General features: G+C 35.5%; 1 protein-coding gene across 1 annotated transcript; it reads left to right on the forward strand.

Moving 5' to 3' along the window:
- The first annotated feature begins 7,990 nt into the window (after positions 1-7,990).
- LOC111991709 (protein ENHANCED DISEASE RESISTANCE 4) lies at positions 7,991-12,000 on the forward strand. Its single transcript, XM_065775434.1, is given in 4 exon segments — positions 7,991-8,021; positions 8,373-8,478; positions 8,481-8,519; positions 9,446-12,000. Coding segments are annotated over 3 exon segments (2,031 nt in total). The 5' UTR covers positions 7,991-8,021; positions 8,373-8,399; the 3' UTR covers positions 11,359-12,000.
- Positions 12,001-18,657: the final 6,657 nt, after the last annotated feature.

Here is an 18,657-nt window from a genome sequence, read left to right on the forward strand (position 1 = left end):
TTTCTAAGATCACACGCACAAAAAATAAAATAAAATAAAATAAAAAATTTGTATGTTAATCGGGTTATGATCCTCAAAAGTTTTTAGAGAAACTCTCGGGTAGAATTTCTAAAATTCTTATTATTTATTCAAAAATAAGTGGAGTGGATTTTATCACCTTATGTGTAGTTCAAATAAATATAAAAATGGTGATAGTTAAACATTGTTTAAATGTTGATGACGTGTTAACATTCAACTCACTCATTTCAAAATAATTAATGGACTGAATTTTTAAGACCTTCATGGTAGAATTATCCTAGAAATTAGAGGGTATTCTAATATTATATAGGTGAGTTAAAAACTTTCTTTTAAATTGGTTTGAAAGAAAAATAAAATAAAATAAAAAGACTTCAACCCATCACGCGCGTGTCAATTCAATTGATTATTTACATGTATTTTTAATCATATAGCAAACTTAATCATCACATAACTTATTTATACAACTTAATAGGGTCATTCATACATGTTGATTATTATTGTTATTTGAAATGAGGCAGATTGTTAAATAAATGGTTACGTCAAAGAAAATTACTTTAAACCAGTTTGAAGGAATTTCTCACTATTTTTTTGTGGCTATTAAAGTATTGAACCTTTAATTAACAAAAAATAGAGCCTTAAAAGCTAAACCAATTCTATGATCAAAAGTTTGTTGAGAAGCTCAATCCATAACATTTCACGTGCAATATATAAAATTCTCTCTTTTTTTACATAAGCTTCTTGTTTAAGTCACATAAACAATGATCAATGTGTGTTATCATTCAGAAAGAGTTTTAACTTTTGACTTTTGAGTAGAATTTTTCACCATAGAATAGTCTTAAGTTTTATATGCACAACTTCTCAGTTTGACAAGATTGAAGCTGAACCTGCACCTAGACAATACTGTGACATTACTATCTGATGAGTGTTTCATGTGCAACAATAAATGAGAATTAAGAGTATGTTTGGGATCTGTTTATTTTGTTGAAATTAAAAAAAAAAAAAAAAATTTGCTAAAAATACTGTACATAAAGATAAAAAATAGCTGAAATAGTACAAATGGAATTCATAAATAGTACCAAAAAGTGCAGTGAAGTTTATGAATAGTAGCAAAAATAAGCTAACTCTTTAATTTGGAGCCAAATGCATACTAAATGTGTAAGGCCCCGTTTGGTAACAGTATTTAAATAACGAAAATTATTATTTAAACATTACAACACGTATTTCCACACACTCGTATTTTCATAAAACTTAAACAACGTTATTAGAAATCGCTTACCAAATGAGCCCTTTATTTGCAACTTATAGTTGGATGTTTGTGCAATATATGAATGAAAATTAAAAATCTCTATCAAGAATCAAACTCCTTGGGTTCGTAGAAGCTATCAGCATTAAAACATCTAACATCTAACTACTGACAATGGAATAGAAGCATGCTTAGCATTTAACATCATTCTACAAACAAGAAGCAGTTTAAGTATATAGAAACTACAAAACACTGCTTATAATATATGCATTAATGACTGAGCTTTACATAGCAGAGTTTTAGTGTTTTACGAGTTCTCTTATAATACTAGTCATGGACCCTATGCATTGCGCGTGATAGGTTTTTTAAAGGCATGACCTACTAACAATGGAATAGAAGCATCCTTAGCATTTAACATCGTTATACAAACAAGAAGCAATTTAAGTATATAGAAACTACAAAACTATATGCATCACCTAATGATTGAGCCTCACATAGCAGAGTTTTAGTGTTTTACCAATTCTTATAATACTAGTCGCGGAACCCCTGCATTGCGCATGATAATATTTTTAGAATAGTCTCTCTGGGGGCATTTTTTGCTTCAAGGCCAAAGGCTAGAACAATTAAAGCCTAGGCAATTTTTGCTGGCATTTTTTGCTACAAGGCCAAGGGCTAGACCAATTGAAGCCTAAGAAATTTTTGCTCTTATCCCACATTGGAAAGAAAGTCTCCCTCTTCATGCCATATAAGGGATGACCAATGGTGATAGAGTACCACTAGTTTGATTATGAAGATGGAGGCTTTCTTTCTAACGTAGGACAAGAGCAAAAATTGCTTAAGCTCCAATTGGTCTAGCCCTTGACCTTCAAACAAAAAATGCCCCCACAAATCCAATATGCGAAAAATAAATAGATAAATATATAAATAGTTTTAAAGACAAAATTGAATTTGTTTTCTTAAAAATCTCAAAGAAAACACTAATAAGATAAGGAAGATAAACAATAACATAAAATACTCATAAACACTTATAACAATCACTCAAGCATCTAAAAATATCATATAAAAAATACATAACAATTTATTACTAATTTGTTAAACAAATATTTTTAAATAGTGAAAGGAAATTGCACTAAAATTATTGTCCTCAACTGAACTAATTATTCTTCATCAACTTGTTCAAAATATCATGTAGTTTTCCAAATAAGCTAAAACTTGACAACAACACAAACTACAACATATTATAATATGATTTTTTTTTCCAAATTAGATCAACAACCAACACCATTCATTAAAAGTATTTTAGTGTTGTAAATAAAATCATAATATATATATATATATATATATTTGCATCAAAGAACACATATGAATTAGTGTACAATAGACAACGATGGTACAAACCTATGGTTGGAGATCAGGTTGTATATTTTCTATTATCAATGATTAAGCAAGGCCTGTGAATATATATTTTTCATGTCATTCCTATACCAGTACACGTGTTCATACTTCTTAATCCCTCCTCCATGAAGTTTTCGTAATGCAATGTTCCAACGAGGGTGTCCCACACGTTTTTACAGCAATTGAGCCTTAGGAAGACGCGGATTCAAGCCGTCTGTTGTACTAAAATTTTAAAGACTTGAGATGTAAAACAAAAAATTTTAATGAAGAAAAGATGGGATTGCATCTAATCAATGAAGATAAAATAATAATGATAAATAAATAAGGTAAACAGATTGCTAAGAAAATAATTTAAAATTTCAATTTTTTCCACCATTTGATGCAGTAGCACCCCTATGCAATGCAATACCTATATTGGGTCCCAATAGGTACCTAAAAAGACTTATAATGTCAATGGCCCGGATCAATGGAGCAGCAATAAAGTGTCACTAGACTAACTATTCAGCGTCGGCAGTAGTCAATAAAAGTAGAGGTCCCCCTTGCAGCCTAGTATGAAGTTTCCGCAATACAATCCTCCAATTGGGTGTCACACTTTATCACAATTAAGTCTTTCTAACATGTTTCTAAAATAAAAATAAGTCTTTCTTACATAAATTTTCACCTAGACAAAATTTAGCTATAAAATTAGTTGTAATTTAAGACTACAATATTATTCAATAAAATAAATGTTATTATATATTTTGAAAATTTAACTGTTAAATTGAATATTCTTTACATTCATAATACACATGTAAAATTCTGTATCAATTGGATACTATTTTCCATATGATGTATAGACTTATATTTTATTACAAATTTTTGTTGTGATTAGTGGTTATTAGTAAGTAAATATGTTATGTAAGTGGTAGATCTAGATGCAAACCAGTAAAAATTTGCTACCTCAATAGTCCAGAAAAATGTTGTAAAAAAGTTTGTAACTATAACATTTCTCTTATAATGATCAACAAGAGAGACCAAATGTAATCTTATTGAACAAAATTGCTAAAATTAATACCTAAATATATAGTTATATAATTATATTAAATAAAAAAATAGGAGGCCACTCCCCCAGTCCATGAATGGCTCCATCCATGACCAGTGGAATCTTCCACGAACTCCTCTTCTTTCTTTTTAATTATTTCTTCTTGGAAAATGTAAGAGTAAAGTACCTTCACGCGTATCTTCTGCTGAATTGCTTTCTAAAACTACCAAATTTTTCCTATAAATTTTGAATAACAAAACCATTTTGATATGCAACTCTCTCTCTCTCCCCCAATTCAGTTATGTCAAGCTCCCAGAATCTTATGTCCAATATTGGTATTATGGAGAAGCACCAAGTTGATCCAAGTAAGTTTCAAAAAATTTTGAGTTAAAGAAAATAAAATTTTAGTGACTGAATACTATATAATTGCAATTTTTATTGTTACTTTGGTTGTAGAAGTTGTTGCAATTTTTTCTTCAATCAAACAAAAGACATTGGGTATGCTGATTCCTAAATCAATTTGCATTGAAGTGATTATTTCCATAATCTTTTATTCTTTGAAATTTTTTCCTAACAATGCAAAATGACTGACAATCACCAGTTGTGTATGTGCTCCAACTTGCATTCAATCTTAAACTTTAGCTTCTCTGATTACTTAATTATCATACTCTTTTATCCACACAGCTCTTCAACCCCTATCCACACAACAAAATTTAAATACTCTTTTGGATCATTGTTGTGATGCTTAATTGAAGACTGTTAAATGTATTGTTATATTATTAGCAAACGCAATGTTTGATACTATGTTGTGTATGCTGGAGTGAATGCGGAAGGGAAAAGCATAAAATAGGAACATTGAGAACACGAGGGTTACATGGTTCAACCTTATCGGCCTAAATCCATGGAGGAATCTCTTAAGGGCTACATCTTTATTGTATAAGAGTGTAGTACAATAACCTGTGTTATAATGAACCCTAACATGAGTATATATAGGCAACTAAACCCTAGACTACTAGTACAAGCAGGACTGTGCTTGGACCTATTACATTGGGCTAATATGTCTAATTATATATCTCTAACACCCTCCCTCAAACTTAAGGTGGAAGCTCGATGAAGGCTTGAAGTTGGATAAGCATAAGAAGAGCACTTGAAGATACCTTGAAGAATGCCTTTGAAGAAACCACAATGAAGAATATGCCAATTGACTAATTTTGGAGCTTCAAACGAAGAAACGAAGTTCAAAATTGGAATCTACGCGAAAAATTGAGTAAGATAGGCCATTTCGAGAATTTTAACTTTTGGTCAAAAGTCAACGCAAAAGTCAAAGTCAATCAAAGTCAATGGACCTGGTCAAAGTCAACGGTTAGTGCTCACGGGTCAGATCCAGGTGGTCCAGGTCGGGTCGGTCCGAGTCAACGTCAGCTAGGTGACGTGGTGCTGATAAAGCGACACTGCTGACGTGGCGAGCTGCGTGGCTGATGACGTGGTGCTGACAATGCCTATTGCTGACGTCATGGATGACTTCATCACATATTTTGGCGCATTGGAGGTCCACCGACGTGTGGAGGAGAAGCCAGTTACCCCGGCAGCGCGTGGAGGCGCGTGCATGCGCAGTTGAAAGCCAAATTTCTTCTGTAGGCTGATTGGTGGTCGACATGGCCGATAGGACAGCGCATGTGGCCTATGGATGAGCTACACATAAGGAGATCTTGGCAGCGCATGGGCGGATCCGAAAACGCAGGAGGCGTGTGTTGGCGCGTGTTAACGCGATAGACAGCTAGACTTCCTCGGTTTTGCGAATTGCCGAGCAATGAGGCTGACATGGCGACGTGTGTGGCTATGATCTAATCTGGTTCTCGAGATTTTTGGTGGCACGTGGGGAGTTTTCGGAGCTGTTAGCGGGGCGTGGTGGCGTGTGGGGATGTCGTTGGGGGCTAACTTTCTGGGTTTTTGTCGCGGGAGGTCGTGGGGCACATCTGTGGTGTTGGTTTCATCAGGCGAAGCTTGGATTTGCACAAATCTGAGAAGTTGAGTCACGGCTTTGCTTGAGTTTGTAGATCTTGGACATAGCACTGAGCCACGGTGGCTGCGGGGTGCCATAGAGTCTAGATCTAGCAGAGAAGCATGTGTGGCTTCTGATGGTAGTGTGTATGTGAGAATTTTCTTTGCTTGCTAGAGATGTTTGTTTGATAACAAGAACGAAGTTTGGCTCTGATACCATGTTAAATGTATTATTATATTATTAGCAAACGCAATGTGTGATACTATGGGTCCGTTTGGTTCGCGTAAAATAATTTCTGAAAAATAGTTTATTTTCCAGAAATGCTATTTTTGGGAAAGGAAAATATTTTCAAGTGTTTGATTGTATTATAAAAATTGTTGTAGAAAATATTTTCATGTGTTTGGTTCTATTCTGAAAATGCTATTTTCCTACAATTTTTTCACATTTTCTCAGCTATTTTCTCAGCATCCAAAAAAAAATTTTATTACAAAAAATTTCAAAATCACAGCCAATTCAACAACAAATTCTGGCAGCAAATTCCAGTAATCAAAAGCCACAACCACTAAAACATCACCACCACATCACCACAACAACAACAAAAATCAAACTTTAAAAAAACAAAACTGAGAGATTGAGAAAGAGAGAGCGAGGAAGAGAGAGTTCATGGTGATGGGTCTGGGTCTGGGTTCGTCGGTTCAAAGGCGATAGGTCGAGATCGACGATGGGTCGAGATCGTGCGGTTCGTGGCAATGGGTCTGTGTTCATCAGTTCGAAGGCGATGGGTTGAGATCATGCGGTTCGTGGCGATGGGTCTGGGTTCGTCAGTTCGTGGGTCGAAGGTTGCCAGCGGTTGCTCCGAGCTTGGAGCGGCTGATCGAGCTCGCAGCTTGTGCTCTCTCTCTCTCTCTCTCTCTCTCTCTCTCTTCGTGCTCTCTCAAAATTGTTGTAGAAAATATTTTCATGTGTTTGGTTCTATTCTGAAAATGCTATTTTCCTACAATTTTTTCACATTTTCTCAGCTATTTTCTCAGCATCCAAAAAAAAATTTTATTACAAAAAATTTCAAAATCACAGCCAATTCAACAACAAATTCTGGCAGCAAATTCCAGTAATCAAAAGCCACAACCACTAAAACATCACCACCACATCACCACAACAACAACAAAAATCAAACTTTAAAAAAACAAAACTGAGAGATTGAGAAAGAGAGAGCGAGGAAGAGAGAGTTCATGGTGATGGGTCTGGGTCTGGGTTCGTCGGTTCAAAGGCGATAGGTCGAGATCGACGATGGGTCGAGATCGTGCGGTTCGTGGCAATGGGTCTGTGTTCATCAGTTCGAAGGCGATGGGTTGAGATCATGCGGTTCGTGGCGATGGGTCTGGGTTCGTCAGTTCGTGGGTCGAAGGTTGCCAGCGGTTGCTCCGAGCTTGGAGCGGCTGATCGAGCTCGCAGCTTGTGCTCTCTCTCTCTCTCTCTCTCTCTCTCTCTCTTCGTGCTCTCTCTCTGTGTTTTCTAGAAAATGTGATTTGAAATGAAAATAAAAACAAAAAAGCATTTCACCCTTGACTCACGGTCAACTGAAACGAATTTCTGGAAATGCTATTTTTCATGCGCAACCAAATACCCGTATTTACAGAAAAGCATTTCCAGAAGTAGTTTTTACCCAAAACAAACGCAGCCTATGTTGTGTATGCTAGAGTGAATGCAGAAGGGAAAAACATAGAATAAGAACACTGAGAACACGAGGGTTACGTGGTTCAGCCTTGTCAGCCTACATCTACAGAAGAATCCCTTAAGGGCTACATCTTTATTGTATAAAAGTGTAGCACAATAACCTGTGTTACAATAAACCCTAACATGAGTATATATAGGCAACTAAATCCTAGACTACTAGTACAAGCAGGACTAAACTTAGGCCTATTATATTGGGCTAATATGTTTAATATATATCTTTAACAAAGACAATCACTCCTTTAGACATAGCTTATGCTATTATTAAGTCATTTTTTTTAATTTTCTTTGCTTTTCCATCATCTCTCTATTCGCAATTACAAAATCTGTCTTTTATACTCCTAACTCATTTCCTATATATATATATATATATATATATTTGTTCTATCTTATTGCAGGCAGTTTGAGAGGCAACTATTTTTTAGTTAAAAAACATTGCACATGGATGAATCTGGTCTTTGATATTAATTTTTCTGTCAAAGCGGGGTGTAGAAGATGACGATCGGAGAGACTAAAGTTCGATTAGTTCAATGCCCCAGATGTCGGCGAGTTGCCAGAGTTGGCAGACTTTCCTTTTATCAGTGTTGGCGGATGTGGCACATTACTCCAAGGTAATAATCTATGAAATGTGAGATCAATTTCGATAAACTAGATTGGTTTTATAATTGTCATGATTCATGAAAACAGATGTTATGGATTAGAAATCAGAAATTTAGTTTTATTACATTGGGAAATTTCTAGAACTGGTTGCCGTAAGTTGTAACCCTCCACTATCCCAATGGCGTGCAAATTTTTTATTTATTTTCTCAATGAAAATAAGTTAACAGACTTTAATTAATAAAACTAGTGGACCACTGACCCTTTACCACTAGTGCTGACTTTTGATGACAATTATTACTTATCCAGTTTGAATCAGGTTTTATATGGATTTTAAAATTTTTCTGTCAATTATGATGTCTTAGGTTCATCAAGACTTCAAAATTGGGAAGATGACGAGCAGAGTGACTGCTAAAGGTCGATTAGTTCGATGCCCCAGATGTGAGAAAGTTCTGATAGAGTCGGCAGACTTTTTGTATATCAGTGTGGCGGATGTGGCGCAATTCTCCGAGGTAATAATCTATGAAATGTAAGATCAATTTTGATAAACTCTAAGAATGTAGATTGGTTTTATAATTGTCATGATTCATGAAACAGATGTATGGATTAGAAATCCGAAATTTAGTTTTATTACATTGGAAATTTCTAGAACTGGTGGCCGTAAGTTTTAACCCTCCACTATCTCAATGTCGTGCAAATTTTTTAATTTATTTTCTCAAATAAATATTTTCTTTTTCAAAAAATTGAAATTTTCTTCACGTTTTTGTTTATTTTCTCTCTCCTAAAAGCAGCAACAACAACAACGAAGAACAGAGAGAAATGAGAGTCGTGACTCGTGGCGGTGGGTTTGTGTGACTCAGTCAAAAAGGAAAAACGGAGAGAGAGAGAGGAGAGAGAGAAAAAAAAAAGATTTGAGAGGATGGAATTTTTGACTCACCCATGGGGACACCAAGAAGTCTCTGAAACTCTCTCTCTTTCTCTCTCTCTCTCTCTGTGTTTTTTTTTTTTTTTTTAAATAATAATAAATAAAATAAATAAATTTTTGGTTAACGGTCAATGCCGGCGAAACGGTATTTGAGTTGGTTAACTTGAAAATGTTTGCTGGTGTTTTTGGTAAATTCGGTGACCAATGATTGGTGTTGGTAAATGTGTTCACAGCTATATCAGGAAGTCAGTGCGCATTTTAATTTACGTTTAAGTTCTTTTTAGGTTGTGCGAATTTTATTTATTTTCTCAAATTAAAATAAGTTAACAGACATTTTTAATATAAAGATAAAACTAGTGGACCACTGTACCCTTTACCACTAGTGCTGGCTTTTGATGACAATTATTACTTATCCGTTTAACATTTTATATGGATTTTAAAATTTTTTGCTTAGATATCTTGATGCGTTTAGAGTTGTGTATTAATTTCTTCCAATCCTCTTCCCGCATGCAGCAAAAAATCGAAAAAGTGATCCAAAAAGCATAGATTCTGGCTTACATGAAACAGATGCTGCACAGACAAATGCAGTGGATCTTGTTGTTGAAGATAAAGAATCCAACAGCTCTAACAAAGAAATTCTTACTTCCTTGGGAGAATGTTCCTTGGACCAAAACAATGAGAGAGATCAAAAACAATCGGGGGATTGCATCAGCGAGCAGCTTGGAGGTATAAATTTATCAAATGAAGATCAAAATGATGAGAGGAATCAAAGCCAGTCTGAGGATTGTTATGGTGAGCAACTTGGGGGTGTAAACTTATCCCATAACTACCAAAGCGGTGACATTGATAAAATTGAATCATGTGACTGCAATATTGAACAGCTTGGGGTTTGCAATGAAGTTTGTTTGTCAACTAAGCTTGCTTCTCAGGGGAATGAAGAGCCATCGCCAATAGCACAAGCAAATTCAGAAGTAGAGGCAAATGACGAGGGCTTGCTGTCGGCGGGTGCAAAGTCACAGATAGATATCAAAGAGGGTGATTCTAATTTTAGAAGCTTGAACACTGATACTTTAGTGGCTACAAATGGAAGTATTTCAATTGCTACTAATCATACGCTAGCAAGGGAAAGCATTTCATCAGATACATTTAAAGCCGCAGAGTTTGTCAACCCCAGCTCTGAGCTTAGTGGTGGACAGAGAGATTTGTCTAAATCCCCAACCAGAAGTTATTATGCATATGAGGGCAGTGTCTCTTCTTATGATGGGGTGGATGACCACCTTCCTGAACGATATATACCTTCATCTGGAAGTGCTTATAAGGTTTCAGACTTTGTTCCTTCTGAAGAAAGGCACAAAAAGGACAAATTTCAGGTGAACGGCATGATGAATTGTAGTTCTTATATTGAACATGAAGGGGAAATTCATTCATCGACTAAGAAGCATTTAGCCAATAGAAGCAAGTGGGATCAATATGAATTACTGGAACCCATAATTGATGGCCACCCAGTTAGAAATTGGAGGAGACGTGAGAGAGATAGCCATCCATCGAGGGTGCCTTTCTATCAAAGGGGTTCCCTATCTGGCTATAAGAGTGGTGGCCCTTCACATGAAGTGCATAATCAATTTGACCACAATACAAGCTTTCATTCATCTGGCAAGTCTGAGAACCTTGAACAGGACAGGATGAAATTGTTGAGAATGCTTTCTGAATTGCAGGATGAACTTAGCAAAAGATGCTATCCAAGTGGAATGGCTAATGGAAGGGTTTCCACGAAGGAAAAGCATATTCCATCGTACTATGATCACGAGGCAGCTAAGGAAGTATGTCACGACTTAAGTTATCCTAGGTTTCCCAGAAGGAGCATGCAGGGAAGCAACCAGCTCCAGCAATCTAATTCCTCCCACATACCTTTCTCAGGAGAGACAGCAATGAGCAGGCACCAAGCTCATCACTCTTGTCAGCATTGCTGTCCCCAAGACTGGCAATGCTCAGTACAATTGCCGCTGCCCATCCTTCACCATAATAAAGGGTCATGTTGGGTCCATCCTGGTCATAACTTGTACAATTCAGTATCCAAGGAAACACCTCCAAGATTCAATCATTATTCCAATTCCATTGTGTCATTATTCCCACCTGCTACGTCTCCAGACAGTTCTGAAAATGATGAAATAACAATTACAAATCCTTCCATACCCTCTTCATTTCCACAAGTATTTCAACCACCTAATGGACAAATAACTCTTTCCATTCCATTACACTTCCCACCTACCATGTCTGATACTAGTTCAGAATCTAATCAAACTCTTAATGGAAAAACAAATCTTTCCAGCCCATTACTCTTTCCAGCCTACAAGTCTGGGACAGAGACAGATGATAGTACTAGTTCAGAATCTAATGAAACGTTTCGCACTATTACCTCAAGATAGATGGCAGTACAAGGTAGTCATTTGCAGCCGTTATTAAAACAAATGACGCCACAAGCCCAGATGTCCTGCAATATGCAACAAGCACAAGCAGCCCAGACAACTAATACCACCTCCTCTGCATCTTCTGCAAGTGGATATAGTCATCAAAGAAACCTCCGTGAAAAGTTGTGGCAGTTGCAGCAGCTGCTGATGATTCAAATCCCTACCGATGATTCAAAACCAGGAGTCCTTTGAGAGTTCTAAGCAACAAGCACAAGCAGCATAGTCAACTAATATCACGTCCTCAAATGGGATGTGGTCATTCAATACCCTAGGCAACTTACTAACATCAGCACTTCTGATCCTCCAAGCAGGGATGGCCAAACCCAAAGGTGAACTGGCCCGAAACTTTTGGGTATTATCCAACATATCATGAGTAAAAACAATCGGGTGGGTTAGGTTTGGGTAAAAACCATATCCAACTACTTTAGTTTTGGCAGTAGGTTGTGGCAGTAGGTTTGTGGTGTGTGGATCTCTCTCTCATTTTCTTTTTCCCTTGCTTATTGGTCAAATCTTTCCCATCTTCTTTCTTCTGTCCTTTTCTCCCTCATCTTTTTTGAAAAGGTATTTGGTATCAAATATTATCATGTTAACAGTATCAAAGTTCAATAAGTGTGAGACATGTCAACAAAAAATAACTATTCTACTAACAATTGAAAGACATATGTAGTAAATAGTTATTTTGTACTTATATCTCTCATTTATTGGATTTTGATACGAATGACATAGTATCATTTGATACAAAATACATTTTCCATCTTTCTTTCCATGGGTTAATGACTAGATTTGGATTTAGCCAAATTTTTGTGGTGAATTCAGTGCGGTTGGGTAATTGGGTTAATTCAAGAGAAAAAAATGTAATACATCTATCAATTAATAATTATATCACGTACACATGTAAGAAAAATCAACAATAAGATATGAGAAATTTACATAATATAAATTATATTATTCAAGGATCTCACAAGAAATTTGGATGCTCTCCCCAGCAAGTTAGGATTAACAAGAGCATTTTTTTTTTCTCCTTCTCACACCCTTTGCAAGTGTTGCCTTAATAATATTTATAATATTTGGAAAGGACATGACCAGCCGTAAAATCATTTCTATTGTAATAACAATTCATGTAGCAGATATATTACATTCATTAATAAATAGCTTCATTAATTATATTCATTAATGAAGAAGTTCATTAACATGTTATTACTTTTGTAACGCCATACTAACAAATTGATTCATCTATCGCTCATATCCAGAATCACTATAATGAAAAACACCTCTTATAGGAGGCAAGTTACTGGTAATGACACGGTAGATTTATTAAGGTCAATGCTTAACATGCATGAATCTCATTATGGAAGGACTGCCAAGATTATTATGCACAAACCATTGAAAGACCAGCCCTTATTGTCTTTCATAGTTTGAGCAAACTTACACCTCCTTTTTGTCATGGTCCAATAATGTACCTATAGGAATAGGCTACATCATGATGGATATGGCCAAGTCAAGAACTATAACGAAATGATCCATAATCCTAGTCGACAAGATCAAGTAGGTATATATCAATATACCAGTATTTTACATCAAAAAAATATGAAAAAATTTCACAAGAAATTTTGAATAATAAATTATTGATAATAGAGACATCATAAAATATCATGTTGGACCACATTATTCTAACACAAAATACCCCCGAAATGCCAGAAGTGACCCAAATACTACAAAAATCTAAAAAATGAATAAGTTAAAAATGTGAAATATTCACTCACACACACATCACCCTAGTGTCACACATTTCAAACACATACCACATATTTCACCAATAAAACTTCCAAGGGTTCGAGTAAATAGGTCTCGAATGCCAAGGGTTTGATAGAAACTCACAACCTGTAACAATAACCATAACAATAACATTTTTAATTTTTTTATGTTGACATTAAAACCAAGGGGAAAATATTTTTTTTGAAAATACATTTCAAAAAGCGTTCTAGTTTTGGTCCTTACCGTTATCTCACAAATGAAAATAATTTATGTGGCAAACGAAGTGCACCATTAACACACTAAACACCGTCGTGGCCATTAAAGTAATATTAAAAAAAAAAATTATTCGGCATTTAAAAAGTACCATGTCAGACCATAATTAGTATTTTTGTTTTATCTTGAACGAAATAAAATAAGAAAATTGTTTTAGATAAATAACATTCACAAATCAAAAACAATAATTGTAACAAAAAAACTTATGCTATTACATATAATAATTACTAAGCAAATTCAATAATACTGCATATTAGTCTAAAACTTATAAAAATATAAAGGAGAAATGGTTAATACATTTTCACAATATGTGGGAGCTTGAGTTTTTTATATTAGCAATGCTAAGGGGTTCTACAACCAGCGACACTTTGAACTACAAAGTGTGTCCAATGAAATTCCTAACGGTTTCTTTTAGTGCCAAATGTTAAGAGGTCATTAAATTGGACAATTGAAAATTGGTGGACAAAATGTTGATATCCCCAAACCATATTGGGTATTTTGTAATTTTTGCCTTATAAAGATGCAAGTGAAATGACATTGCTCATTCTCTAAAATGTCACTCTCTAAAATGCTAAAATGATCCAAGTGCTACTAAGACCTCAAAAAAGAGTAACTAAAACGATTAAAAGACTCTCACACACACATCACCCTAGTGTCATTCATTTCAAATACATACCACATATTTCTCCAAGAAAGCTTCCAAGGTTTCTAGTAAGTGAGACCCAAATGCCAAAAGAACTGGTATCCACAAAACCGATAGAATCTCACAACTTGTAAAAATAACCATAACCATAACATTTTATATTTTATATATTTTTTAATGTTAACACTAAAGCCAAAACTCTGCCTAACAATGTATTTATGTGCTTTATACAACCCTTATAACATATCCAATGAATTTTTAGACATCAGCATATAGACTATAGTTTTAATAGCATCTAAAGTTTGTAGTAAATATTTCTGGAAATCATAGTTGCTTGAAATACTTGTAAACTAGTTGATACGCCCAAAGTAGGGACTACTTTGAGAGTTAAAAGTATTTCTATGGTGCCAAAACTGTCATCAAGACCGTCGCCATGGTCATCAGCGATCCCCAATGATGTTCAACCCATGGCCTTCCAACTTTGAGAAAAGGAAGAAGGAATTTAGAAGGGAAAACAATTTGGTATCTATTGATAAATTTTCCCCTTCTCTCACTCCCTCACTACCTAATTCTAGCTCTTGATCAGAAGGCCCCATCATGGTTCCTACTCTAAAAAATAGTGAAGGGGAGGCCATTGTTTTATAATTCAGGTTAGGACAGGTCTACACAAAATTCTTGGGTGAAAATAAATGAGAGAAATTAGGGTATTTGAGAGGGAATATCGAACTAATTTTGTTTAATTTTGCGTAATCTTGCTTTCTTTAGTCTTGGGGTAATATGGTTTGTTATTAGTTTCTTTTCCAGTTGGTTATTCAGTTGTATCACAAAGAGTCTAACAATTTTCAAGAGGTTATGGCCATGATTTACAGGTGATCCAAAAGAAGATGGTGAAACTTAATAGAAACAAACTCATAATCAATTAACCAGTAGTAACTGATAGTATATAAATAATTGTAAACTTGTAGTACTTAAACACTTCTTTCTCTCTTATGGTTATTGTTATTGTTATTGTCATTGTTATTTTTATTGTCATTACTTTCCCAAATTGAATAGTTTGAAATTCATTCACTTCGTATTTGCACGTCATTAAAGTATCTTAATTTTTCTTTTTTCACATCCACTTGTTGTTGTCTTTTTGGAGTGCCAGATGAAACAAATTCTACGTAGTCTAGTAGGTGAGTTTTGTTCACCAACAGTACTTCCTTATGATCATGTTTTTATGTTAAATCCACACCAATAATTTTTTCTCTGTTGTTCCCAAAAAATAAAAGGGGTCAACATCAATGCCATAGGTAGGTTCAACTCACACTATAAAAAAAAGCAATGAAAAATCCCGTTCTGTTTTATGAAGTTGTTAGTAGCAAATTTTCAGACAACAAATTCAGCCCAAAGCCCATCACTCCGACCCACTAACCTTGAGATAAAATACCATAAATTGTTATGTCCAGCCCACCAAATTTATCCCCAAGGCCCATGAATTTTGCTATTTAAAAGAATCCAATTTTGACCCATACATATTTGACCCAAGCTTATTACACCCACTTGTGAGTAAAATGGTTCAAGAAAACCAGCACATGGAAAGCCACCAACATTGTCACGTGTTAGTCGAAGGCCACTAGAAAGTGAGAGATCAAATTAAAACCCACTAACCTAGCTAGCAGAGCCTATGTACTTGGGTTGATTCAGTACATGGGAAAAGTCGAGGATAAGCCCCACAAAAGCTAAGTGCCAAAGTCAATCCAAATGAGCATTAGGACCACAAGACCAAGTGTGGAGTTAGATTTGCTAAGACCCACAAAGAACTCAGAACAACCCAAATGATGTAAGGCCCTATTGTATAGCAATTAAGCCATAGCAAGATATGAATGCTCTCGGGACGTAAATAAGCTGAAGACTCAAAGTCACATTTTTTACTCACAAATAGAGTACCAAACACAAGGATTCATATCCCATATAATACCTAGGGTATTGCACGGGGTGCAATAGCTTAAATCTCATTCGTTTATTCAATCCAATGGATCTTATATTTGACACATCATCAAAATATAGAAAGACAATTTCACTCCTAAAATATTTCAAACCTTGCATTGTATCTCCTCTCGAACAAAAATCAAAATTCAAAAATCAAAAATTTCTCTCTCTCTCTCTCTCTCTCTCTCTCTCTCTCTCGGATTGAAGCTTTCTCTCTTCACAGCACAGCCACTAGCCCGGATCTCCGGTTCCAACGATACTAGCCTTTTTCTCATCGGAAAATCCCTAAAATTCACACTGGTACAGTCACCAAACTTCAAAGCTTCTATCAAACATTTTCACAAACATCTTTTGTGTATTTCTAAAATCAACATTAAAATAAAATAGAACATTGAGTTACTGCCAAACCCAAATGATGAAAATGAATTATTGTTATATTTAAACCAATGTTGGTATATATGGGGAGAAGCATCACCAGAAATGGTGGTGTCGTGGTGCAAGTAGAAGCTTGGCCATGGCTGGACTTGAGAGAGCGAAAAAATAGAGACCTAAAGAGAGGAGAAGGTCAGGCCAGCAAGCACCACCGATGGTGGTCAAATGAGCCTTGGTGGCTTCCAGTTGTAGCCATGGTCATGGAGAATTGACGCTGGTGTCCCATGTATAGCAAGGTTTGGTGGAAGAGAGAAAAATTTTGAAATTTGGTGACTGTACCAGTGTGGAATTTAGGGATTTTTCGAAGAGAAAAAGGCTAGTATCGTCGGAACCGAAGATCCAGGCCAATGGCTGTGCCATGAAGAGAGAAAGCTTCAATCTGAGAGAGAGAGAGAGAGAGAGAGAGTTTTGAATTTTGAATTTTGATTTTTGTTCCAGAGGAGATACAACGCAGGGTTTGAAATATTTTAGGGGTGAAGTTGTCTTTTTATATTTTGATGATGTGTCAAATATAAGAGCCATTGGATTGAATAAACGGATGAGATTTAAGCTAGGTATTGCATAGGATATGAATCCCCAAACGCAATTCACAAAGCAGAAAAAAAAAAATAAATAAATAGAGTACCAAACGCACTTTGTTCACTACTAAAAAACTGTTTAGCGCCGAAAGGAACGCGAGAGTATCTTCGCTGGAACTTCCAAATTCTTATAAATTATGAACACCAACACAGCACACCATTTTTTATATGTAATTCTTTCGTTCTCAATCTCCCAAATTTTTTCTGTCCAATATCAGTATGAGGAAGCACTGAGTTCTTATTTTTTTTTTGGGATAATTTCACTTTGCCCACCCGTGGCTTGAATTTTGACACTTTGCCCACCTGTGTTTCAGACCGTGAGTGCTTCATAACCCACCTCAGTGTTTTCTGTTACTCTAACACCAAATAAGTAAAAAAAACATTCCAAAATGGATCAAAACTAATTCTCACTCGTAGAACTCACTTTCACTCCCAAAACTCTTAAACTCACTCACTCCTACATTGGGCTTTGCTTGAGACAACCGTCGCAGATCCGAGCTGAGGAAGAAAGCCACCATTGCTCCTCCTCTGTTCAGTTGTGTCAGATCTTACAAAGGGCTTCGATTGGTGCATGCTCCTGGGTTTTGACCATGGGTTTTGATCGTGCAAGCTCTTAGGTCTTGATCGTGGGTTTTGATCGTGCAAGCTCTTGGATCTTGGGTCTTGATTGGTGCATGCTCCTCTGTTCAGGCAAGTAGATCAAAACCCTTTTTACTTTTTAATTTTTGAAACCTAGGGTTTGAAATTGGGTTTTTTAATTCTTTCTTCCAAATTGGGTTTTTAATTTAGTCATCTTATTTTGATTAGAAATTGTATATAGCTCTGACATTTTTGTTAAATTATGTCAATGCCTTGTCATCAAATGATAATGATTAGATCCACCCTCCCCTTTTTCTTTCTCTTCATTTGATACTAAAAGTTCGAAAGCATCCTTGATTAGATCCGCCCTCCCCTTTTTCATGCTTCAAGTTGCACCAAAGAGAAGTTTGTCATCAAAAGTGGTGTTCTGGCATGAGCCTTTTGAATTAAGCCTTTAAGACATTACATGATGCTTTATTCTCTCTTTGGAAGACAGCTCTGCGGCCTTAGTTTATATTAGTTTTTTTGGAAATTAGTTGGAAGTGTATTGAATGTGTCCTACACTCTATTGAAATGTGTCCTATGGACATGTATTGAGTTCTTTCTATAGAAACATAGTCAAAAAAGGAAAAAAGGAACACCAATTGTTCTTTCTAAATTTGCTCAGTTTTAACTGGAGGAGCAAAAAAGGTATTAAGGCATGCCTGTTACCACTTTAACATACATGATTTTCATTTACTTTTTATGGGTACTCTCAAACTGCTGTAACTCATTAATCATTATAACTTTTTACGTAATTGAATACATGACTGTTTCATCTTATATTAGATGCTTGATATCTGTTTGCAATGGTCCAAGTTGAAAGTTTTGCTAATGTTGACCCAGGCCTAGTTTATTCAATTTAATGTTTGGGAACCAATTACTTACTCTTGGGGCTTCCATATTATTCCTATGAAATTTTCCTGATTGTTATTTTTAATTACTAAGTAGGTTATCCAAGATCCAAGTAATTGGAAAAAATATAAG

The sequence above is a fragment of the Quercus suber genome, unplaced genomic scaffold, assembly GCF_002906115.3.
Source record: "Quercus suber isolate HL8 unplaced genomic scaffold, Cork oak 2.0 scaffold_111, whole genome shotgun sequence".
Classification (NCBI taxonomy): Eukaryota; Viridiplantae; Streptophyta; class Magnoliopsida; order Fagales; family Fagaceae; genus Quercus; species Quercus suber.